The 26,298-nt window shown below is 41.6% G+C and overlaps 1 protein-coding gene across 2 annotated transcripts in view; it reads right to left on the minus strand.

Annotated features, from left to right (window-relative positions):
- The window catches only part of ENPP6 (ectonucleotide pyrophosphatase/phosphodiesterase 6), a 95,716-nt gene extending 69,679 nt beyond the window's left edge, over positions 1-26,037 (minus strand). Inside the window, exon 1 of one of the 2 annotated variants that reach the window (XM_033943240.1) lies at positions 25,740-26,037. In XM_033943240.1, the coding sequence (XP_033799131.1) occupies positions 25,740-25,980 (241 nt within the window). In that variant the 5' untranslated portion in view covers positions 25,981-26,037. Of the gene's footprint in view, positions 1-19,502; positions 19,805-25,739 lie in introns of those variants that run through there. The other variant, XM_033943250.1, reaches the window with a different exon arrangement.
- Between the last annotated feature and the right edge of the window lie 261 nt (positions 26,038-26,298).

The following is a 26,298-nucleotide window of genomic DNA, read 5'->3' on the forward strand; positions in this document are numbered from 1 at the left end:
AGACTAAAATCCATTGTATACAAGATAGGGGTGTATGTGCACAAGATAGGAGTGTATGTTTAGCCAATTCTATCAGCACATACACATACAAAATTACTACTGCCTCAGAGCAAATATAACTTTGGGCTCCTTTTACAACACTGCAGTAGTGATTCCTCCATGGGAAATATACCAAGCTTGTTCAATTTCTATGGGCTTTGGTGCATTTGTCATGGGAGAATCACTACCGTGGCTTTGTAAAAGTGGCCCTTTATGCAGGAGCTTTTAGATAAATAAATAAATTTATTTAAGCACATACTGTAGGTATATATGTTGTCTTCATGAAATAAAAATTATAAACTAGCCACACATTTCCTTCAAAAATTTTTCAATCTGTTAAAGAGTATGGATACTGCCGGTGTGTACTCATGAATTCTCACTAGTAGGCCACTGTATTTTCCACAGACTTGAGTAGAGACAAGTCAGAGTTCATCAAACTTTTAGGGCTCCTTTTACTAAGGTGCGCTAGCATTTTTAGCACGCGCTGAAGATTAGCATGCGCAACCCCCCGCGCTACATGGAAAATACTAACGTAAGCTCTATGGAGGCATTAGCGTCTAGCGTGTGTGGCATTATAGCGCGCACTAAGCGTGTGCTAAAACCACTAGCACACCTTAGTAAAAGGATCCCTTATTGTCTTTATTATTATTGTCAGAATGCAAGGTTAGTCAATTAACATTGCACACCAGGATTTCTCCCATTTTTACGCTGGGTTTTCTCAGTTTAAGCAAAAACATACTTCATTTAAACTCCAAAAGAAAATACACTTCAGCAATTAGTCAGAACCACAATTCCCACAATGCCCTTCATTCACTTTCCTGATTTAGGCACTTGTGCAGTTTTAGTGATTAGCTCAGACTACAATCCTCACAATGCCATCGTGAATATCCTGAAAACCTTGCCTACCTGTGGACCTTGAGGACCAGAATTGAGTAGCCCTTCTCTAACCCCTGAGCATGTCTACACTTGAGTTACATAAAAGTACATGCCTTCTTGTCAATGTGTACTTTAACCCCTGGGTAATTTTATAAAAGTTCTTCTGTGTTCATGAAAACACTTATATGCATGAAAAACCTTTCTAAATTTACCTTATGAATTTTGGCAGCTGTTGTAGGAGCTGTCCAGATCATGGTGCTGAACATGGAAAATGTTCTTTAAACGTCTGGGTTTATTGGCAGTCTAATGGTTAGTTCAATGGGCTAAGAATTAAGGAAGCTAGTTTCCTGAGAGGAGGAGAGAGGGGAGAGGAGAGGAGAAGAGATATCTTTGGGTAAGTAAACATTATTTTGCTCTGATAGGTTTGGGGAGAAAAACTCAATTGTAGGTTCCCTTCTATAGACAGTTTAGATCTTAACATAGCAAATGTTACTTAGTCTCTAGAATAATAGCCTTTTATAATTCTACAGTAATTTTTAACCTTCTGCTAGAGAGAATTTCTGGCAGGCAGAGCAGAGTGACTTTAAACACCATAAAAAAAATAAAAGCACATTTTAGAACTAGTTAATAATAGAGTATACAACCCTTTCCAATAGTTTCAAAAGTGTTTTACCAGAGGTAGAACATAAATTGAAACAGTTAGAAGATTTAAAGTTAGGAGCAGAGCTCAAACTCTCTGTTTAAAACAAACAGAAAGTCAGTTTCTGTCTTGCCATAAAGAACAGAGACTAGTGCTGTTGACCTGAATTAGGTATTAATTAGTTTCTGTGAGCTTCAAAGGGTCTGTTTGGAGCAGTCCCCTATAAATCATATCTATATAAAGAGAAGAAAAGTCCACGTTTGCATTCTTTCTGAGAGGAGGAGAGAAAGAAGAAAGAGGACATTCTCTTTCTGAGAGGAGAAGAGGAGAAGACATACTGTATCTGTGGGTAAGTATACATTATTTTGCTCTGAGCTTTGATAGGTTTGGGGAGAAAAGCTCAATTGTAGGTTCCCTTCTATAGATAGTTTAGATCTTAAAAGAGCAAACTTTACTTAGCTTGTCTCCATAGAATAATAGCCTTTTATAGTTCTACAGTTTTGTAAGCTTGAACCTTCTGCTAGAGATAGTTTCTGACTGGCAGAGCAGGGGCTGGCTTAGCCTCCATTCCCTTCTGCCCACCCCCTAGCTCATTTCTTTTCTTATAGTCTTCATTTATTGTCAATTATTCTAATTAGGACAAAAGAAGAACTCCTTATATTTCATTACCTGCAAAGAATCAAACACTAAATAAGCATATAATATAACCCTAGACAAATTCAACATCCTTGGGGCTCTCGGGAAGAGTTTTGAACTGGTTTCAGGGTTTTTTGACCAAAAAATCATATCAAGTAGTCTGAGATGGGAAATACTCCAACTCTTGGAAAAATCCTTCGGGAGTGCCCCAAGGCTCTCCACTATCTCCCACCTTATTTAATATCTACATTTCATCTTTAGGTCATCTATTACAAAAGTTAAACCTAAAATACTACATATATGCTGATGATATCTCTATTTTAATTCCACTGAATAATATGACCAACGAAACTTTAGAACACATTACCCATATCATGACCGAAATCGAACAGTAGACAATCAATTTTAAAATGAAATTAAACACAGAAAAGACAAAAATTTTCCTGGCAAGCCCAAAGGATAAAATTACCAGAACATCTTTACACCTAAATGGTCACAATTACCCAATAACAAAAACCATAAAAATACTAGGAGTCACATTAGACACCCACCTGACCATGATTGAACACACAAACCTAGTGGCAAAAAAGTGCTTTTATGCACTATGGAAATTGAAGTCCATTAAAAAATATTTCGACCCTCTATCTTTTAGAGTTCTGGTTCAGTCATTGGTCCTTTCCACATTGGACTACTGCAACATCATTTATGTGGGTTTACCTTAAAAAAACTGTAAAAAAAATTAAGAATAATGCAGAACACGGCCGTCCGCTTAATATTCAGACTAAAGAAAAGCGAGCATGTTAGCCCCTACTACAAACTGCTACACTGGTTACCAATGGAGGCGCGAATAATGTTCAAGTTCTCTTGCCTATGCTTTAAACTGGTGTGGGGAATGGCCCCTACCTATCTCTTACCACATTTCGAGCTACACATTCCCAGTAGCACAACCAGAAACTCCAATCTTTTTGCTTACCCAAAGATCACTGATTGCAAATACAGGTCCTTTATGGACAGAACTTTGAAGTCTCAAGCTAGCAAACAGCAGTCCTGGCTAGACAAATACATCAACAGAGCTAGGCTGACCTACGTCGCATTTCGGAAAGAAATTAAGACAGCACTATTCAATGGATTTATCTCCTAATCAGTTACCAGTTCTAAACGATTAACTCCATGCTGATAACTTGAGAAATACGTGTACTGTACTAACTGTATTGTATCGTATTGTATTTTACTAATTGTAATCTGTAATTCACTGACTGTACTGTATCATCCTTGCCATTTGTATTCTGTAATTTGCTGACTGTCCAGCTTTCTTCACTGTGAACCGCCTAGAAGTCGTAAGATTATGGCGGTATAGAAGAAATAAAGTTATTATTATTATTATTATTATTATCTAAGAAAGAAACACCAAATAAAGCATATAATAAAATCCTAAGACTTTCTATACTAGTCTAATATATTCCTAGTAGCTTAATAAGGTTTAATTAATTAGTCAGCTCAATAACAAGATGAAGGCAGTAGTCAATCAACAAGAGTGGTGCTATCCCATATTTTGCACTGTCACGTGTATGATTTTCTCCTGGTTGGCGAGAAGTTATGTGTGTGTGCTCAATGCAAAGAGCTCCTAGCTCTCAGAAAACGAGTATGTTCCCTTGAGGCTACAGTAGTAGACTTGGAGAGCTGAGGGAGACAGAGACGTACATAGAGGAGACCTACAGGGATGGGGTAGAGAAGTCTCACCTCCAGTCTGGTAGCCTCTGTGCTGCCTAGGAGAAGAGAGGTCTCCTAGAAGGAGAGCATCACCCTGATGAAGTAGGAAATAATCCTGTAACTAGGACCTGCCCACCAAGGGATGCAATATCCTCTCACACTGAGGATGATCAAGGAGCAAAAGAAGCTCTCAGAAAGGATAAGGCCATAGCTGAGAGACTGAATGAATTCTTTGTTTCGGTCTTTATGGAAGAAAATGTAAGATATCTACCTGAATTGGAAATGGTTTTCAGTTGTGGATTAGGAATTGGTTATTAAATAAAAAACAGAGGGTAGGGTTTAATGGTCATTTTTCTCAATGGAGGAGAGTAAACAGTGAAGTGCAACAAGGATCTGTACTGGGACTGGTGCTATTTAACTTATTTATAAATGATCTGGAAATTGGAACGACGAGTTAGGTGATTAAATTTGCAGATGACACTAAACTGTTTCAAAGTTGTTAAAACGCATGCAGATTGTGAAAAATTGCAAGCAGACCTTAGGAAATTGGAAGACTGGGCTTCCAAGTGGCAGATGAAATTTAATTTGGACAAATGCAAAGTGATGCACATTGGGAAGAATAAGCCGAATCACAGTTACCAGATGCTAGGGTTCACCTTGGGGATTAGCGCCCAAGAAAAGGATCTGGGTGTCATTGTAGACAATACAATGAAACCTTCCACCCAATATGTGGCAGCGACCAAAAAAGCAAACAAGATGCTAGGAATTATTTAAAAAGGGATGGTTAACAAGACTAAGGGCTCCTTTTACTAAGCTGCGATAGCGTTTTTAGCATGCACAGAATATTAGCGCACGCTAAACCCACACTACGTGGCTAGAACTAACGCCAGCTCGATGCTGGTGTTAGCATCTAGCACACGTGGCAATTTAGCATACACTAGTAATAGGAGCCCTAAGAATGTTATAATGCCCCTGTATCGTTCCATGGTGCGGCCTCACCTAAGGTATTGTATTCAATTCTGGTCTACTTATCTCAAGAAAGATATAGCGACACTAGAAAAGGTTCAAAGAAGAGCGACCAAGATAATAAAGGGCATGGAACTCCTCTCGTATGAAGAAAGACTAAAAAGGTTAGGGCTCTTCAGCTTGGAAAAGAGACGGATGAGAGAAGATATGATTGAAGTCTACAAAATCCTGAGTGGAGTAGAACAGGTACAAGTGGATCAATGTTTCACTCCGTCAAAAATTACAAAGACTAGGGGACACTCAATGAAGTTACAGGGAAATACTTTTAAAAACAATAAGAGGAAATATTTTTTCACTCAGAGAATAGTTAAGTTCTGGAACGCATTGTCAGAGGTTGTGGTAAGAGCGGATAGCATAGCTTAGTGGTCCCCAACCCTGTCCTGGAGGACCACCAGCCAGTTGAGTTTTTGGGATAGCCCTAATGAATATGCATGGGTGAGATTTGCATATTATGGAGGTGGCAGGCATGTAAATCTACCCCATGCATATTCATTAGGGCTATTTTGAAAACCTAACTGGTTGGTGGTCCTCCAGAGTAAGAAAACACAAAAATCGTCCACCGAGATAGTTCCACAAAAACAACCGCAAAGCAGAAGGCAAAAAAAAAAAAAAAAGTGGAACTGATGACCTTGTTATACAATTTATTTGAAAATGGGGCAGAGATATACAAAATAAAATGAATAGCACAAAAGACACAGGGCTCCTTTTACTAAGCTGCGTTAGCGTTTTTAGTGCACACTAAAGATTAGTGCGAGCTAACCCCGCACTACACAAAAAATACTAATGCCAACTCTTTGGAGGCATTAGCGTGTAGTGCATGCTAAGCATGCGCTAAAACCACTAGTGCAGCTTAGTAAAAGGAGCCCACAGTATAAATGTGGCCTAGACCCGACATGGACCGTGTTTCGGTCATAACAATAACCTTTTTCCGGGGGTCTGGACTTGCTATGAAGCCACAAACTTAAAAATGCAAAATAACACAATAAAAAAACTGCACACAACAAGCATAGTCTATAAATCAACTGCCCATGTCGGTTCTATGCCACATTTATACCATGTCTTTTGTGCTAGTTTACATTTTATTTTGTATACCTCTGCACCATTTTCCAATAAATTGTATAACAAGATCATCAGTTCCACATTTTTTTGCCTTCTGCTTGGTGGTCCTCCAGGACAAGGTTGGGGAACACAGGCATAGCTGGTTTTAAGAAAGGTTTGGACAATTTCCTGGAGGAAAAGTCCATAGTCTGTTATTGAGAGAGACATGGGGGAAACCACTGCTTGCCCTGGATCGGTAGCATGGAATGCTGCTACTCTGGGTTTTGGCCAGGTACTAGTGACCTGAATTGGCCACAGAGAGAACACGCTACTGAGCTTGAAGGACCATTGGTCTGACCCAGTAAGGCTATTTTTATGTTCTTATGTCATTTAACCCTTCATTCCCTAAGTCCTCTGGATACAGGGAAATACCTACTATTTAATGTAACTCACCTTGAGCTATTATTGAAAAAGGCATGAGTTAAATCTAAAATTCCTCCCTTTCCTTCACTCTGAGTTTCATTCCAAAAGAAATATCTATTTTTAACGTATTTGAAAGCACCTCCTACTTGGTCACTTCAATCATCCTAGAATTCAGTACGTCCCAGTGCTACACCACATCAGAACCTCATGCAAGCATCATACTGAGCCATAGAACTCATGAATACGGCACACATTAATGAACAAAAATTTAAAAAAGGAGAAATAGTTGTGCAGCAATTTTTAAAATAGCTAATCTACTAAGTAAAAGTTAGTAAAAACTCATCTTGCCATAATCAAACCCAAATTTCAGAGGATGTCAATGCAGTATAATATTTTTGTATTCTCAACATAAATGATTCAGAGTAGATAACAAAGAACTTTATGGAGTAATTAAGACAGAAATTTTCTGAATAAATAAGTTTTTAGATTTTTCCAAAAAGAGTAAGCGAGAGACTAGAGAAACTGGGCCTCTTCTCCCTTGAAAAGAGGAGACAGAGGGGACATGATAGAAACATTTAAGATAATGAAGGGAATAGACTTAATAGATAAAGATAGGTTGTTCACCCTCTCCAAGGTAGGGAGCATGAGAGGGCACTCTCTAAAGTTAAAAGGGATAGATTCCGTACAAACGCAAGGAAGTTCTTCTTCACCCAGAGAGTGGTGGAAAACTGGAACGCACTTCTGTAGGCTGTTATAGGGGAAAACACCCTCCAGGGATTCAAGACAAAGTTAGACAAGTTCCTGCTGAACCGGAGCGTATGCAGGTAGGGCTGGTCTCAGTTAGGGCACTGGTCTTTGACCTAAGGGCCGCCACGGGAGCGGACTGCTGAGCACGATGGACCACTGATCTGACCCAGCAGCGGCAATTCTTATGGAAGCTTGTAGATCTTGATGTAAAGATAGCCACAATTGAACAACTAGTTCAAAATGCAGCAGTAAGACTCATATACAGACTATGGAAATCAGAACACCTACAGCCCTACTATATGAAACTACATTGGCTGCCGATAACCGCAAGGATCAAGTTTAAATTAGGCATTACTGCCTTTAAGATCCTGAGAGGGAATGCTCCCGACTACCTAACAGAGTTGGCTATCCTATTCCAGGGTGCCTCTAACAGATATTCCACTAGAAATATTTTACAATTAAAATTCCCAGCATGCAACAATGTAAATTCTACCAGGCAAATTAACCATACAATATCAATTAGCAAAATGCTGGCACCAACTACCATTTACACTACAATCTGGTGACCACTACCTCTAAAAGTATTTCTATACCAAGACAGGCAGCCAGCCCTGAAGTAACTGAAACGGTAATTGTAAAAGCCCATTTCTAAAATGTCTAATGCAACCCCTGGGACAAAATGAAGAACCAACAAAGACCTATTTGTATTTGCAACTATATATTTGAAACTATGAACTAACTGTATTAATAACTGTACTGATCTTCCTGTACTAGCAACTCTATTGAATGTCTGTGTCAAACTGTCCATAGTAACTTCCTAGGTAAATGACCCAACCTCTTATAATGTAATCCAACCTTGAACTGAATAGGTAAAGGTGGAATAGAAAACCTGACTAACATAAAATAGCATAACATCCTGATAACAAATTGAGCTTTCCGAAATGATTTTATAGACGTTTCAGAAAATGATGGAGAATCAAAAGAGTCAAGCTATGGATCTTGAAAGTCTGGGATTAGCAGGAAAAGAAAACAAACCAAGAAAATATTCAGGAGTAGAGTCAAATAACTTAAATACTATGCGGGCCGATGTACAAAGGATATGGGTCTGTAAAGGAACCCAGTGAAGACTTATCAGAGCAAGTAAGTGGGCTCATCTGGAGAAGATTGCAAGACTATTTCTAAACATTTGTGGTTCCATCCTTCCACCGTCAAGAGAACTCGTTAATAAATGGAAAACACTGAAAACTACAATAGGCTTGATATTCAGTGCAAGCTGAAAACACTGCTTCATGTAAACATATGCATTGGGCATGCTCTGAAAAAAATTAATGTGATTTTTGTTGTTGCATGTATGCTGATAACTTGTCAATCCTTGGCTCATAGTGCGTTAATTTCAGAGCAACACATGCAGCACTCATGTCATCCGTTAATCTGTTTCTAGCATCAGATTTTATATGATTCAAAGCCGAAAACAGCTGCTCACAAGCATAGGATGACCCAAACAAAGTAAGAAGAGCAATCCCAAGTGCTTTCATGGACTTAAAATTGTCTGGCAGAGAATTCCATGTTTTTAGGATTTCATTTTCAGAACTGCTAGCAGTGATTTCATTTGTCACCCTTTCACACTCAATATGTTCAAGAGCCGCACGCAGGTCATTGAATTTACTTTTCCAGATAGAGCTTTCTTGAAATTCCAGTAGCTCCATTTCCAAATTTTGAATATCCAACCACTGTAAGCAGGAAAGATCAAGATCTTCAAATGTGGACTTTTCTGGGGAAGTTATAAATGAAAGGGTTGTCTCTATCTTACGGAACTGAGAAAATCTTTTACTAAAATTCTCCTTTGCTTCGGCTACAATGGTGGAATATGCTTTGTGGATTTCCTGGTGTTTTTTTATGACTGTCCACAAATGTTGTAGAATTATCCAAAAGTATTTTTAGGTTGGGAAAATATTTTAGCTGTCCACTCTCAAGGTCTTTTTCAAAAACATGCAATTTTCTCTCAAAAGCTTTGATGTCACTAAACATGCTTTCTGCTGTTTTTCCCATGCCTTGTAATTTTTTGTTTAGTACATTAAAGTGGTTAGTAAAATCTGTAAAAAACATGAGGTTGGTAAGCCAGGCCATGTTGGTGAGTTGAGGATAGTCTTCCACCTTTTCGTTCATAAATAGCCTAACTTCTTCCAAGCAGGCCACAAATCTCTCTAACACTCGTCCTCTGCTCAGCCACCGGACATTATTGTACATCAGTAAAGTGTTATATTGTGCCTGAACCTCATCAAGAAGGGCTTGAAATTGTCAAAAATTAAGAGCACGCGCCATGATGAAGTTCACCATTTTTGTTACATCTTTGAGGACATCGTCAAGTTTTTTGCTGCTTTCTTTGGTGCAGAGAGCCTCTTGATGTATTATGCAGTGAAATTGAATCAGTGGATGTTTTGCTTCCTTAGCAATGAAATGAATGAATCCTGATGTTGTCCCCACCATGCTAGGTGCTCCATCGCTAGTAACTGAAACCACTTTTTCTGGACTTATGTCTAGTGATGAAAAAGCCTCCATCACAGCATTGTGGATATCTATCCCTTGTGTTCTTCCAGGCAAAGACAGCAGTTTTACCAGCTCTTCTCTCATGATGTCACCAGTAGCATAACACAAAATGAGCGCTAGTCTTGCATGGTTAGTAATATCTGTACTTTCATCCAAGCACATGGAGTAGAAGGGTGCTTTTTGTAAGTCGCAAGTAAGCTGTTGACTAACATCAGCAGCCATTCGCAGAACCCTATCTTTTGCAGTATTTCTGCTTAGCGGCATCTCAGAGATGCGCTGCACAATTTTATCCTTGTTTTGGAAATCATAGAAGAGTGAATTACTCCCAGCCAAAATTGCCTTTTTGATAAAATCTCCATCAGAGAGGGGCTTACCATGTTTTTCCATGCACAGTGAAATTTGAAAGCTGGCAACTGTAAGATGATTAGTTTTTGAAAGATAGTTGCTAAAACTAAGAGACTGGGAGTGATATTTCTTTAATTTTCCTACAAGAAACTCTTTTCTTTGAGCTAAACCAAGTTCAGCAACACTGTTATGGTTGGTCTCAAAGTGACGTTTGACACTTGATGTGCGAGACACAACACTTTCATTACACATAATACACAATGCTTTCCCACTGCGTTCAATCACTCCATATGTCTCTGTCCAGGCCTCTTGGAATGGTCTTCCACTATCTGTTTTTGCTTTTTTTGCTGTACTCATTTTCTTTGTTCAAGACTTCAAGTCTACAAAAAGATAAAATTTGTATAATAAAAAAAATCTAATGAAGTGCTGTATACAAATCCGTCCCCATAAAAAAATATGTGATTGGGGAATTTTACTAATTGTAGGCATCTGTTTTGGTCAAAAAATATACTGTCTCACAGCCCCGCGGCGGTTCAGGCAGCCGCGAGGAACACATTGCCAGGCAGGGCCGGACTGGGACAAAAAATAGGCCCGGGCATTTTAGGTTGAGCAGCCCAATCACATGACCAAACGCAGGCCCCGCCCATTGAAGTCCAGGGGCAGGGCTAAAATGCAGAAGTACACTTGAGAGGCACAGCCAGCCACTAATAAGAAGTGACTGCGATTCCCCAAATAAAATGACCTGCAAAACTGGATTAATCTCATTAATGACTATACAACATTGGATTCATCACAATAACAACTAATTAAGAGGTGACCTGAGTGTATGGGAAAAGGACTTTTATTTTTCATTATTGGAGCCTTTGTTATTTTATTATGATGTTTACAAAAGCACTGTGAAGGACCACATATACACTTTACTGTTTTTTGCTATATTGAGTTTTCCATAAGGTACAGCGCACAGGATTAGTGTGTTGGTTGTTCACAGAGAGCCCAGCCCTCCTCTCAGCTTACTGAACTTCTCTATGCAATCATCATAAGCAGCTTTTTTATTTCCTCGAATTTAGCATGTCCCCCATGGAAGATACAGAGGTTTTTACAGAGGAGCACATTATTAGACACATTAACATCCCCCCATATCCTCACCTCTCTAGCATGGGAGCACTAGGAACTGTTCCTGATTACAGATGTCACATGTGGAGTCACACTACAGCCTCACTGAGTTCCTGTGACAGACTCAGTGTGAAGCTTCTCTTCCTCCCCCCATTTCCCCCTCACACACTGCCTGGCTCATAGGGGAAGACAGGCAGGCTAAACATCCACTCACAGGACTGCAGCCAGCACAGGAGGATGGGCCGCGGCCCACCGGGACAATGCCCGGTCCTCCCAATGGCCAGTCCGGCCCTGTTGCCAGGTGAGCTGCAAAGCAGACACCGGCACACTTGCCTCCCGCCGCGCCGCATATCTTAATTGCGGACCTTCCTGCGTGCCAGCTGCAAGGCCTTCGCGTGCCACAGCTGGCACGCGTACCATAGGTTCGCCATCGCTGACCTAGATGAAGCCCAACCTGGACAGCAGAATGATCACAAAACCAGCCATGCATTTTACATCCCTATTGGCTAGTGGACTATACCAAGCATCTACTGCTCTCCCGATATTCCCTCTAAGCTTTCCTCCTTCCAACTTCATTTTGAGAGGCGAAAAAGCAAATTCAGGTATATATAATCATGAATGCTTATGAAAGATGTGTGAATGCCCAATAGCTACATCTCAGTTGGCACTATTGCTGACAAATTCTAAATTTGTGATAATTCAATCTTTCTAACATATGTTTTTCTAGGGCATGTTCAAGCATCTTGCACTTCATTTAAATGATTTAGCTTATCCTCTCTTTACATTCTCTCTTCCAGGGAATGCATCTAGAATTCCTTCCGCCTCTCCATTCAAGGTTTGTTGCAGGCCCTGTATTGTTTTGAGGAGTCTTCTTCTGAAAGGCTTTCAAGTGGTCTCTGACCTTTGGAACCAAACACAGTACACTGTTTGCATTCTTACTGATAACTTATAATAGAACAATATTATTTGACTTGTCCTTGATAATGTCTTTTTATGTTTGCAAACAACATCCAGTTATCTTTCCCCACTGCTTTACCAGATAGTAATAACACTATCCTGAAAGTTGCCTATCATTATTAGTTTATCATTTATTTTGGTGCAGCAATGAAAAAAAAAACCAACCCAACAGCATAGGGCTCATTTTAAAAAAAAGAAAGACTTCCAAAACATGGCATAAAGTGGCACTTGGATGACTTACTGGCCAAGATATCCAAGAAGTCATTTTCAAAACTGACTTTCTAGATGTCTTCCAAGACTTCTTGTTTGCAGTGCATCGAAAGTTCAAGGGGGCATGTTGGAGGCATGGTATGGGTGGGATTAGGGTGTGCTTAGAGCTTGAACATCTTGTGGTGGTAAACATTTACCAAGATGTCCAGGACATCGTTTATATATTCAGAGCTAGACCTGTTTTAAAAGCGAATAGGGGCCAAAAAGGTACCCAAACTGATCAGCTGACCACTGGAGAGATTAAGGCATGATCCTCCACACTCCCCCAGTGGTCACTGACCCACCAACCCCCTCCCCCCAAAAAAAAAAAAAAAAAGATCTGAATGAAACAGTACATACCTGTCTCTATGACAGCAGAACATGGTATGGGAAATCCTAGTACAGCAGCAAGCAGGTATCTGGAGTAGCCTGGTGGGTGGTGTAGTGAACCATAGACAGGGGGCTCCAGGTCCATATCCCACTATAATCACTACATTTATGGTGGAAAGTGTGAATCCACCAAAATTCTACTGTACTGCCATAGAGGTGACACCTGCAGCCATCAGGGCTACTGGGGTAGTAGACAGGTAGGTAGAGTAGGTTTTAGGGGAGTTTTAGAGAGCTCACCATACATTATAAGGGGGTTATGGTGAGATGTATACCTGGCATCCTTTATGTGAAGTTCACAGCAATGCCTTCTAAGGTGCCCCACTGCTCTGCTGACATGTCTGTGTGGCCAGTCCATTAAAAATGTTGGTCCCCCTATATAAGAACATAAGAATTGCCATACTGGGACAGACCGAAAATCCATCAAGCCCAGTATCCTGTTTCCAACAGTGGCCAACCCCAGTGGGTGGGGGGGAGGTAATGGGGGGAGGTCCTGTATCGTATCTCTCGAGGTCCATCATAGTCCAGGGCCCTAATTTCCTTGATTTTGTTTGAGTAATGTTGGGGCCTCTCCCATTAAGTAGGCTTGGGCTATTTGCTCTTTATTTGCATTCCATATCGTTTGATGATCTTTCTTTGTTATGATAGCATATTTATACTGTCACTGCATCCATGTTTTTGGCATTTATTGTTAGTGGCTGCTTTTCATCCATATGTATAACCTTGTGGGGAGAGGGATGGGGGGGACAGAGTATTCTTTTTATGTATTTGGTAGGGTTCATTTGACCACTTTTGGAAGCCGTGTATTCTTGAATTCCTTGGTGTGACTTTCTCGGCCTTCCCTTCTCTTTGTCTTAGTTTATCACTGTTTATTACTCTTACGTTCTTTTTTTTTGGGGGGGGGAGTGTTGTACTAGGGAATGTTGATGTATAATTCTTGAACGGATACTGTATCTCATGCTGTTTGCATTGTCATTTCATCTATTTGTTCAATAAAAAATTGTCTTCAAGTAAATATTATTTTCTGATCAAGCAAAATCTAATTCTTGGGAAAAACTTCAATTCGCACAGTTTTTTCAACTTTAGGGCTTTCTGGACAAATTAGAGAGACACACTGTACATGTTATTCTTGCCCTTGTACTATTCTTGCCCTTGTACTAGTTAAGGATTTCAAGTCTAGGCTGCAGCAATTGCTGACTTGTTTTCATATTGCCGTTCCATTTCTTTTCTCTTTTTTTTTTCATTTGTAGTAAAAGTACAGACAATACAACCTCTAATTTTCCCAATCTGCATTCAGTGGAAGTTTTTTTCGTGGATTTTCCATGTAAAGTTTCAGGCTGGAAATATGAGTTTGATTTTCTCTTCTGTGTGTCCCAGAATTCCGTCCTCTCTCCCTTTAAGATGGAGGAGAGAGGACAGAACAGTTTTAAAAGAATGCTAAGATAGCTTATCTTAGCCTTTTGGTTAATGTGTCTTTTGCTTCTCAGCCTGCACTATTTGGTACTGACCAAGGCTTTGCATTTTATTCTATTACAGTTAATCACATATGCAAAAGAGACAAAAAAATGTTCCTCAAATGAAATGCAGGTTTCAGGTTTATTTAAAATTTGATAATATCGCTTATACAATTTCTAAGCGATGTACATGGTAAAAACAGAGATATGGTATTACAAATTAACCCCCTCTTTTACTAAGGTGCTCTAGCCGTTTTAGCGTACGCTAAATGCTAACGCATCCATAGAATATAATATAGCATTTAGCGTTCGATAAAACGGCTAGTGCGCCTTAGTAAAAAGACCCCCTACAAAAGACAAAATCAGACGAGAACTAAACTGATACAAAAGGGACAGGGGTAGCACTACAATAATTATAGGAAAGAAACAATTAGGTTAACAAAGGAAATGTCTGGAGCCTCCTGTATCTTTAGCACAGTAAAGATCAGCCAAGAGTTCTCTAGACAGCACTAGAGTATCTTTTCCTCGTTAGACTGTAGGATATTGTTTACCTTCCAAAAAGATATGAAACTGCTTCCAAATGTATATACTGTATTCCAAACCGGAATAACAGGATAGAAAATGAACTAACTAGTTTTCTGGTGCCCATTAAAAGGGACTTCTCACCATGTGGGTTGTTTTTTGGTTGTTGTTTTTTTATGTTGAGAACATTCCTGTAAGTGAACTCTGTAATCAGCTACAGGAGGCTGTAAATTTGGAAATTTTGTCTCTGTTCAATATCATTCCTCCCTTTGCTTTATGTCTGATCGTGGTGACTGTGCTTGACTCCAGTAGCCGCATAGCAGCTGGGAGCTGAGCCAATGATATTACTTGAGGAATTCTACTCCATATATGGCACTGATATCGCTACAGGGATTTAGCTTCGTATATGTAAATGAAGTGATGTCACTGGAGGAATTTGGGACCATATTTTATTATTTATTTATTTAAAAATATTTTCTATACCGCCAAAAATCTCAGCCCCTTACAAATTCACATACATAAAGGCGTGAAGCACATATACACTAAAACAGAACAATGCAAAAGCATCACACATATAGCTATCGACACAAGAAAATGTCCGTAGCAATACTGTCATCAAATACTCATCCGCTGTAGTTAAGGAGAAACAAAACAAGTTTTTCAAGAAGTAATTATCAATCCGGATTTAGTTGGCATGGTAATTGAGTGCACCATTTAAAACCGATTAAAAACACATTTTTAAAAAGTAGGTGCCAGAATTGCTCCTATAGAATAGCTCCTAGCGGTGCCTAGGGTCAAAGTAGGCGTGTTTAGGGGGCAGAAACGATTTTAGGCATCACTAGGTGCCGCTATGCATGATTCTCCCAAAAACTCAGGTGCTGGAAATGTCAGCCTTTAAAACCATGGACTACATTATCAGTGCCTAAGTTTTTTCTTAGGTGCCGATAGCCACGATTCTGTTAACGGCGCCTAAATGTAACTGACACGTGGCCGGCATCGTTTTTTTTTAGGCACCGGCCCATTAGGCACCATTTACAGAATCATGGCCTTCATGCCTACGGTAACATAAATAGTTTCTGCCCTCCTCCCAGTTTTATTCATACCTATGTAACTTTTTAAATATTATTCAAAATATTTCATAACATCTAAACTCATAATTATGTATGGGTTCTATCAAACAATTTTGTACTGCTGTGCTGTATTAAAGAAATTAAAATGGGCATCAAATCCTTCGGTTGTGGAATCAGGACGCTCATTCTAGTGTATTTCTACCGTTGGCGGGGAATTTAGCTTTCCCTCCGGGGGTTGGACCCTCCGTGTTCGGTCATTGGAGGGCGCGGGGGGTGGAACAGTTGCGGCATATTCTGCGGGATGATGGGTCTCTCTTACCTTCTGCTGAGTTGGCGGGGAGGGGGGTCCCTGAGATAGGCCTTCCATTTGCCTATTGTCAACTTAGTCACTATGTGGCTTCCCTTCAGGGGACTTCCTTGCGGGGGGATTTTGGGACCCAGCTCTGTACTTTTTTGGCTGCAGATCCTGATACTAGGGTCTCTATATCTGCTTTGCATGGCCGGATTCTGGCCCTTTGCCCGCCTAGGGTTTTCCCTGGTATTTTGGAGGCATGGCAGCGGGATTTGGGTAGGGAATTGGGGGACAATTTCTTGTTAAAAACCCTGAACCGAACTGCGGGTTTGGTACATAGTGCTGAGTTACGTGAATGTCACTTTCGAACTGTCCTGAGGGCCTATGCTTCCCAGAGTCAGGCTTACCATATGGGTTGCGTTGATACTCAGTTATGCATCCGCTGTACGGTGGAGGTAAATTCTTATTTTCATGGTATTTGGAGTTGTGAGGGGATTCAGACCTTCTGGACGGAAATGGCCTCCTTTTTACAGGGCTTGTTGCAGACCCCTGTGCCAGTATCCGTGCAGTCTATGCTGTTTGCCCATTTCTCATTCTTGTATATGTACAATTCTTATGAAAAATTATTTCTTAGTAAATGTTTTATTTTGGGGAAGAAATGTATCTTGTGTTGCTGGCTGTCATCTGAACCGCCTTCATTCTGGTACTGGAGGAATCGCCTTCATGAACTTATGGGATGGGAGGCCCGTTTGGCTCGTCCTTCTCGACGCCGGAGCAGAGATTTTGTTCACACTTGGACTCCATATTTGAACATTTTGACTCCTGAGAGTCGTAGTCGGGTCTTGAATAGACTCCACCTCTGAACCTGTGTTTCGCGGTGTCTATGCTGTTCCCTGCTTACGAGTTTATCTGTATCTGGGGGGGGATGGGGAGGGGTGGGTGGGGGGTAGGGGCTTCTTTGTTGGGGGGTGGGGGTATGGTGGGTCGGGGAGGACATAAGAGTCCAGTCCTCCACGGGTGTTTAATGAAAATGTATCCCATGGTTGTTATTGCCGTTGTATTTACTGTTGCTTAATAAAATAGATTTGAACTAAAGAACTATATATTTTCCTATATATTGCTTTGTAAAATTTAGGGAAAAAAAGATTCTAAACAAGCCTCAAAATATATTTTGCAGGAATACAGTATATTAAATTGTTTCAGAGGAACTTGGGAACACTGTAATTGATACGATTCCTACCTTTTAGGCTTTTCTCACCCTGACACAAACTTCCAGTTCAGGACTGAGCTCTGGTTGTAAAGGAACAGGAATGAGCTAAAGAACTGTTCCTGTCAAATGTCCCCTTTCATACAGAGACTTTTAAAGTTAACCCACTGCAACCATCTGATGCTCATTTCCCCTTTCAGATTAAGGGAAGTTGCAATTCACATACACAGTTCATATGATATATGTGTATATTCTGCTAGTTTACCCCTAGTTTTGTTCTTTTTTTAAAAAATAAAGAAATAGAGTCACCTATATGCCTTTATAAAATAGCCTGGAAATAGGAGCCCTTCTTGCCCTTTCAATCTAGGTGATCTATTTTAAAACTGCCCTTGTATTGGGCAATTCCATAACAACTGGGTGCCTCCAGTTCGATGAAAGACAGAGGGAGTGAAGTAGATGCCTATAATAGAAAGGAAAGCAATAGGCATCTATTTTCCTTTATAGAATAATGTCTAACATTTAGGCATTCGCACTTACACCAGTCATACAGCTCATAAGTGCGAGCACTTAAGTACAGCAGGAACCAACGTAACTTACAGTATTCTACATATGTGAAAGCCCCGCCTATATCTTACCCATGCTCCACCCCTATTCACACCCCCTTTGCAATTTATGTAAATTAAGCAGATATTTAGAGAATAGTGCTTAGATACCTGTTGGTATTTAAACACACAGGTGCGCAAGTACACATGTAAACGTTAGTATTTTTATAATTTACACACATAATGCATGCATAATATGAGCACTTAGGTGTTAGAATTGCCTCAGTAATGTGTAAAAGTAGGTGTATTTTTGTGCCTCCATGTATTACATACATATACCCTCAGATGATTTTCCATGAGCCTGGAAAATTCTGTTCTACATGCTTAAGCCACATATAATATTACCCCCACCCCCAAGAAAACCTCATACAGTTGCACCTCAAGCAGGGCCAGCTCAAGGGATTATGGTATACTGAGTCAACGTTTGCACCTGCGCCCCCTCCCCTCCCACCCATGATCTAGTAGTTCCCCCTCCATCTCAAGTCTCCCCTCCCCCATGCTGGTGATAAAATCCTGAACCTCGATCGGGCATCTCTCCCACCCCTCCCACAGAGGGGAGGGAAGAGACAGGGAAGGATACCAGACCGGGATTTTGGCGCCCTTTATCACCAGCACCCTGGGCCAGGGCCTAACCTAGACCATAGGTTGAGCCAACCCTGATCTCAAATGCATGTCACAAAAAAAAATCAAGTTATTCCTCAGAAAAACCTGAACAGAAAACCACCTTTCAGAGATTGAAGACAAGGTTGGATAAGTTCCTACAGAACATACACAGGTAAGGCTAGACTCAAATAGGGCACTGGTCTTTGACCTAAGGGCCGCCATGTGAGCGGACTGCTGGGCATGATGGACCACTGGTCTAACCCAGCAGCTGCAAATCTTATGTTCTTGTGAAAAAAACTTTGCTATAAGAAACAATGTAACTACATAATATACGTATAATACAAGTATGATAGTACTCAATAATATCACATTGATATAAGTATCTCAAGAGGAAAGTGCTTTTACCACTTAACCTTGGGATGAGCACTATGAAGCCCTCAGAGGTATAGTACATTTGTAAGTCTCTTACCTATCCCAAACAAATCATTCTTCCTTCTGTGGCAGGTGAGGATACACTTGATGGGGTCAATACTCGACTGGCCAGAAACAGCACCTGGCTGGTTAAATCACCTGGTTGGGCCTAACCAGTTACTTTCAGAAGCACTTAACCAGTAAGCGCCTTTGAAAATATCTGGTTGACACTGAACTCACAACCAGCTATTGGGGGGTCTTTCGACACTTGTTTGGTTAAGTGCTGATAGTCAGAACTTTACCAGCCAGGGTAACCACATACTGTACATGAGACTGTATAAAAGCCAGTCCTGTCTTTTTATAATAACCTATAGCTGGTTAAGTGCTGAATATTGCACTTAACTGGCTATGTGTTAGCTGGGTCCGCAAATGTGGCCGGGCATTGAATTTCTAGTTCTAGCGCCAGCGATGGTTACCAAAATGCTGATCGCCAGCTAATTATCAACCTAAGCATGAACAGATCAGTAGTACTAAGAAATGCTGTCTGGCTTGTTTCTTTCTTCTTTTTTTCTGCAACATAAATAAAAGCAAAGCAAATGGTTACTCACCAGTCATAAGTGTGTAATAATTGGGATAGGACAAGCTAGGGAAATCTGGGGTCATGTAATCTACTTTCACACCCCGTTCCACAATCTCTTGAAATCCAGGGAGGGTGTCCATTTCCTTCTCATTAACATAGTCACCACGTAATCCGTCCAGCAAAAAAACTAAAAGCTTTTGCCGGGCAAAAGATGAGCTTGCCAAGCAGAGAATGCTGAGGATGAAAAGCAGCATTGTGGGCTTTGCCATGTTGGCAGAAACCTCACTAGTTCCCTGTCTGCTGCCTGTCACTTGGCAGTTACTGGGAGTGTGGAATCTGCAGCTCTTTACTGTATCAGAGGCTGGACTTTACTCTGGAGACCTCATTTAGCAGTTTTCACTCTCAGAATTTAAAGGTGCAGGACCTAGTTATTAAGTAGGTTTTCTTAGGTTTCTATCCAGCTAGGACGTTTACAGACATTGAAGTTTGATGTATGTGGTAGAAGGTGGAATTCTAGTAGCCAAGGTAAAGTCTTATAATTGTGAGACTTTTTAAAGGCTCTGATTGACCCAGATTGTTTAGGGCCTCTCCTATGGAGAGTCATAGGTGACTGAGCTAATCAGAGCCTTAGGCCCCTTCTTGGCCAGTGCCTCTCCTACTCCCTTCCCGCTGATGCCTCTCCTCCTATCCCCCCACCCCCAGATACCTCTTGCAAAGTTAGCCGGCACATCTTCCACCCCTTGCTCGACCAGCCTTGGCTCCCTTTTGACAACACTTCCTAGTTGTGGGACCAGGATGTGCTGTCAGAGATGAGACAAGGCCGGCACGAGCAGGGGGTGAAGGATGCAGCTTGCACCAGTGAACTTTTCAAGAGGTATACGGGTTGGGAGGGCACTCCTACCTTGTTGGAAGATATGGGGGAGGTATGCAAGCTGGGGGGGTGCTCCTACCTAGGAGGGAAATGCAGGGGAAGGTATGCAGGCTGAGGGCACTCCTACCTTGAAGTGAGATGAGGGAGGGGGAAGTATGCAGACTGGGGGTGCTACTGCTTTGAAAAGCTAGTCCCCCCCCCCACACACACACACACAAGAGGTCAAGCACTAGCCGATTCAGTGATGAAACAGCGATGAAATGAACCACAGGGACTTGGAGATAGCTGAGAAAAAATAAACAGAGATTAGGTGCAAGAGCAGTGACCCATAGATTGGATAAGAGAAATGAGGAAGGGAGAGAGCATAAACTCAGGACTTCCTAAGAACAAACAGCCCGATTTTCAGCAGGCAGCAGGTTTTAACTGCAGTACTTGCCACCGGCACTGAACCTAAATATTTGATACTGGGTCATTTTTGGCGATTGTTATTATCTAGTTTCATTTTTGACCACCTGCCAAAAAAACAGTTCAATATTCAGCACCTACCTGCTATCAGCTAGCACATAAAGATAGAACAGCTATTTATGCAGTACTATTTATGTGCTAATCTTGCCTGGTTAACTCAGAATATCAGATCTTAAATGTGACCTGCTCTCGGAACACCCCCAGGACAACTGGCTATGAGCTAACTATGAATATTCAGCGGTGATAACCAATTATCTCCTTCTGAATAATTGCAGATAGCTAGTTATGTGTGATTTAACCAGTCAGAAGCCTTTGCCAACCAGTTAAATCACTTTGAATAGGTCGGACCTAAAGATTTCAAGACTGAGCAGGGATTGAGTGAGAGACTCAGTGAATCAAAAAGTGTGTATTAGTGGATTTAGTTTACATAAACTGGGAGTCAGTATGGGAGAAAGTATAAGATACAGATAAAATCAGGATCAGCCTTACTAGGTGCACTAAGCATCTGCCTGGGGGCAACAGAATTTGGAGAGGGGGTGGCAGCATGACTCTGGCATGGTATGTATGAAACCTTCCCTCTGCCAGGTCTGCTATTGCCTCCTCCCGCACTACATCCTACTTACATGTATTCAGTGTCTTTACGTTATACCTATTATTGCTGTTTGTCAAGCTCTTCTTATTGTACGCCGCCTCGAACTATTATGGCTTTGGCGGTATATAAGAATAAAATTATTATTATTATTAAAGAGTGAGCGCTTCATGTTCACTGTAAGCACAGATCCTTGCTGAAGTGCTGTCTTGTCCTGCCTCTCCCCCCAGGTGGGAGAGGGGGGCACCAAAAGAGGGGAGGGAAAGGGGAGATGCTGGACACACGGATGGGTAGGAAAGAGGAGACGAAATGCTGGCTGACTGATGGGAATAGAGAGGGGAAATAGAAATGCTGGATATAATTGCGGTAGAGATAGGAAAGGGAGATGCTAGCTATGGGGAGGAGGGGGGGAATAGAATGAATAAAGGGAAATGCTGGCCATGGGGGGAGAGGGAAAGAAGGGAAGGGGAGATGCTAGCAATCTAGGAGTGCAGGAAAGGAAAGGGAAGAGAGATAGGGCCTTGAGATGCTTCAGAGGGAGGCACACAGCTGAAGGTTTGACTAGGGCATTTTCTCAATCTATGCAGTTAATTTCCACCACAATCGTAGAAATATGGATGATCGAAATTATTCTATGCTACTCATTGCAAGAAGAAAGAAATAGAGACAAGTATAAATTTGAGTGGAATTTTGTAAATCCTACTATAAGAATTCTAGGGGTTATTTTAGGTCAAAATCTCACAATGAATTCAAATATAGATGCTTTAGTAAGGAAAAGTTGTATATGTTATGGAAATTATGGACTATTAGACCATATTTTGATATTTCTTCTTTTAGACTGTTGGTGCAGTCATTAATTCTAAGTATTTTGGATTACTGTAAAATAGCTTACTTAGGGGGTTATCAGAAAAATCTTCATGGACTCTACATCATACAGTACACAGCAGCCCAACTAATTTTCAATCTGAAAAAATAAGATCATGTCACACCTTATTACCAGAGACTACATTGATTACCAGTCAAGGCCAGAGTCAGATTTGTTTGGTTGTATATGCTATAAAGCAGGGGTGCCCACACTTTTTGGGCTTGCGAGCTACTTTTTAAATGACCAAGTCAAAATGATCTACCAACAATAAAATTTTTTTAAAAACCACAAAGCACACTGTATGCATAGAAAATGTTAATTATCATTCCTATTTCAGGGTTTTTCAAAGAGGTCAAAGCAGATGACTCTAAGCACTATCACCTCAGTAACAACCATACAAAAATAGACAAATATACCCCCCTCCCTTTTTACTAAACCACGATAGCAGTTTTTAGCGCAGGGAGCTGCGCTGAATGCTCGACATTCATAGGCTCCCTGCGCTAAAAATCTCTATTGCGGTTTAGTAAAAGGGGACCATAGTGTAAAATATAGACAGCAGATATAAATTCAGACACATTTTGATCACTAAATTTAAAATAAAATCATTTTTCCTACCTTGTCTGGTTATTTCATGAGTCTCTGGTTGCACTTTCTTCTTCTGACTATGCATCTAATCTTTCTTCCCTTCTTTTAGCCTGTATGCTTCCTCTCCTCCAGACCTCATTCCCTCCCCCAACTTTTCCTTCCTCTCTCCCTGTCCTTTCTTTCTCTCTGCCTCCCTTTCTTTTTTTTCTGTTTCTCTTCTTTCCTTCTGTCTCCCTGCCTGCCCTTTTTCTTCCTTTCTCCCTGCCCTCCCCCAAGCCACTGCCACTGCCATTGCCATCGGGGACCAGGACCCAAACGCCACCAATAACAGGCCCCAAGCTCTCCCTGCTTCGGCCAACCAGCATTCCTCTCCCCGACGTCAATTCTGCCGTCGGGAAGAGGAAGGCTGATCAGCCCAAGATCGTGATCAACCTATTGGGGGAAATGCTGCCGGGTCCTGCCTTCGCGGAAACAGAAAGTAGGCAGGACCCGGCAGGAAGAAGAACAAATGCTTCACTAACCTGTCTCCCGCATTAGCCCATAGCGAACGCTTGCTTCAGGGCTCTCAACATGTGCATGCCGGCTTCCCTTCTCTCCCCCCTCCCCCCCCCCGGACATAACTTCCAGTTTCGGAGGGAAGAGAAGAGAAGCCGGCACGCACACGTTAGAGCCCAGAGCATAAGTTCGCTACGGGCTGAAATCTCCAAGCCGGTTTTTTTAATGTTCAGCAGCGGCAGATGACAGCTGGGTGGACCGCCCAGCTAAAAGGCCCTAGGGAGAACACTGGAGAGGAAGGCTGATCGGCCCGTAGATCAGGACGGCAACACGAGTCTATCACGGAGCCCGGGATGGGCTTTGCGATCGACTCACGTTGCCTTCCTGAGCTACTGGTCGATCGCGATCGACGTATTGGGCACCCCTGCTATAAAGTCTTTCGTGGTTTAGCACCTATTTATCTGGTGGATCATTTTTTATTCATTAATTCACAACGCTCAAGATATAATTGCAATTTGTTTGCTTTTCCATCGGTAAAGGGTCGTTTATACCAGAGCTATTTTCATTGACTCCTACCTTTTTAGGCAGCTTCTTCTGATAAAGAGCTTGTTAATCTGTTAGTTAGCTCTGTCTCTTACCAGCAGTTCAGGAAATTATTGAAAACTTTGTTCATTTGTTTTTATTGTTACTATTTCAATTTTCTTTTGTAAACCGCATAGAACTCCTAGGGTACTGCGGTATATACATACATTTTTATGTTATGTATATCTTTTCAATGTTTAATGTATAGCGCTGCATACATCTAATAGCACTATAGAAATGATAAGTAGTAGTAGCAGCACCATATCTTTGGAATTCTGTGCCAAAATAATTCCATTTAAAAATGTCATTATGAGAATTCAAAGTAGGCCTTAAGACCCATCTGTTTTCAACTGCCTTTAGCACATGATACATTAGCCATCCTCTCCTCAGCTGTCACCTATCTAGTTATAGAGTGTTCTTTACTTCTTTATTTCTTTACTATCTCTGTCTGCTTTCCTGGTTTTTTTAATATACAGTATACCCCCACGAAGTCGCAGCCCCTGTCATTTGCGGTTTTGTCCGTCCACCTCTTCTGTGACCCGAGACCCCACCGTACTCATCCTCCACCCCCTGATCCACTCTGCCTGATTAGTGATCCACCACGGAATGACAATAGAGCAGAGCAGAGCTTTAGCCCGCCCTATGCAGATTGGATTCTCCAACAGCTTTCTCCCAGGTCTGTTATCTGCCTCAACTCTCCGGTTAAGCTACTGCCGCATGAAAGATTTAAAATATTTTAAAAGGGTGTTCACCGCAGTAAGACTAATACTCTTCAAGAGCTCCATATCACCAAGTCTCCCCGGTCATAATTATTTCCGCTTGGAGCCTGTTTTTATTCACAGTAGCATTAGTTTTGGGCAAAGAGAAAAATATTTTTAAAACAATCGAAAGACTACAATCAGGGCCGGATTATCCAATAGGCCAACTAGGCATGTGCCTAGGGCCCGAAATAGTCAGGGGGGCCCGCTGAAGGACAACATACCAGACAGCAACGGGCCCCCCTCTTCCCTCTCTGCACAGCAACGGACCCCCACCCGACAACAACGCCGCCCCCCCCCAGCAATGAGCCCCCACCCGACGACAACAATGCCGGCCCTCCCCCCAGCATCGACCGTCGGCAATGTGCAGGCAATGAAGCTCGAAGAAGATCCCACGATGACTTCGTCTGCCGGTCCATCCCCCTCCGACGTCACTTACTTCTTCTAGCTCTGACAGACCTCTATGACAATTTAGCTCTGACGGATCCTAATGCTTTTCCCTTCCTATGCTGAGACTAAAAGTGGGACAGACCTCAGGGCAAAAGTTTTGCCGCTTTTAGTCTCAGCGTAGGGAGAGAAAAGCATTAGGATTCCTTAGGGCTAAATTGTCACAGAGGTCTGTCAGAACCAGAAACTGCAAGTGGCACGGCCCTCAGATTTTTAAGGATGTGAGGTTTTAGATCAGCGAGGTCCATAAGATCCGTGAGGTCTGCATTTTACCCATTCCCGGTGGTGCATTAAGAATAAACCAGCACCCCTCAATTCCCAGCAACTGGGGTGGGGCGCCCCCACCTCCCCACCCTTGGTATGCTAGAGCTTGGAAGCTTTACCTGCTTTCTCTAGCAATGATCGTGGCTCTCACACTGAATACTTTTTTGCCAGTACAGCCTCTGCTAAAAATAATAATATAAAATAATGAAGATCACTGTCCTACACCATGAAGATTTAATGAGGAATGCAAAGTACTTTTGTCCAAAAGGGAAAAAGTAACATGACATCACCCCAATCAGCTTCTAAGACCAAACCAGACATAAACCAAACCAAACAGTACTTACCAGTCATCAGTGTGTAATAATTAGGATAGGACAAGCTAGGGAAATCTGGAGTCATGTAATCTACTTTCACACCCCATTCCACAAACTCTCGAAATCCAGGCAGGGACTCCAGTGCCCTGTCATTAACGTAGTCATAGCGTAAGCCGTCCAGCAAAAAAACTAAAAGTTTTTGTTCTGCAAAGGATGAGCTGGCCAAGCAGAGAATAAACAGGATGAAAGGCAGCACTCTGGGATTTGCCATGCTGCCAGTTCCCTACAGCCTGTTTGCAAGTGAGAGTTCTTTATGCGAGGCTGGATCTTTTTCTCTGTCGCCCTCTTCACGTGATTTATACTTTCAGGATGTGCAGGTGCAGCCATGCTTGCACAATCTGTTGGATGAAAACACTTGAATGGAATATTTCTGGTATGACTGCTTCAATTTAATCCTGCCACTGCCTCTCCCGTGTCCCAACCCAAACCTTCCAACTAGCAGACGGAGCATGCATAAAGCAGCAATGATGACTTAAAGATACTGTCGCTAATGACCACCTGGCATTAATTCATAAGCTTTGATTCTTCT

Source organism: Geotrypetes seraphini, chromosome 1 (assembly GCF_902459505.1).
Source record: "Geotrypetes seraphini chromosome 1, aGeoSer1.1, whole genome shotgun sequence".
Lineage (NCBI taxonomy): Eukaryota > Metazoa > Chordata > Amphibia > Gymnophiona > Dermophiidae > Geotrypetes > Geotrypetes seraphini.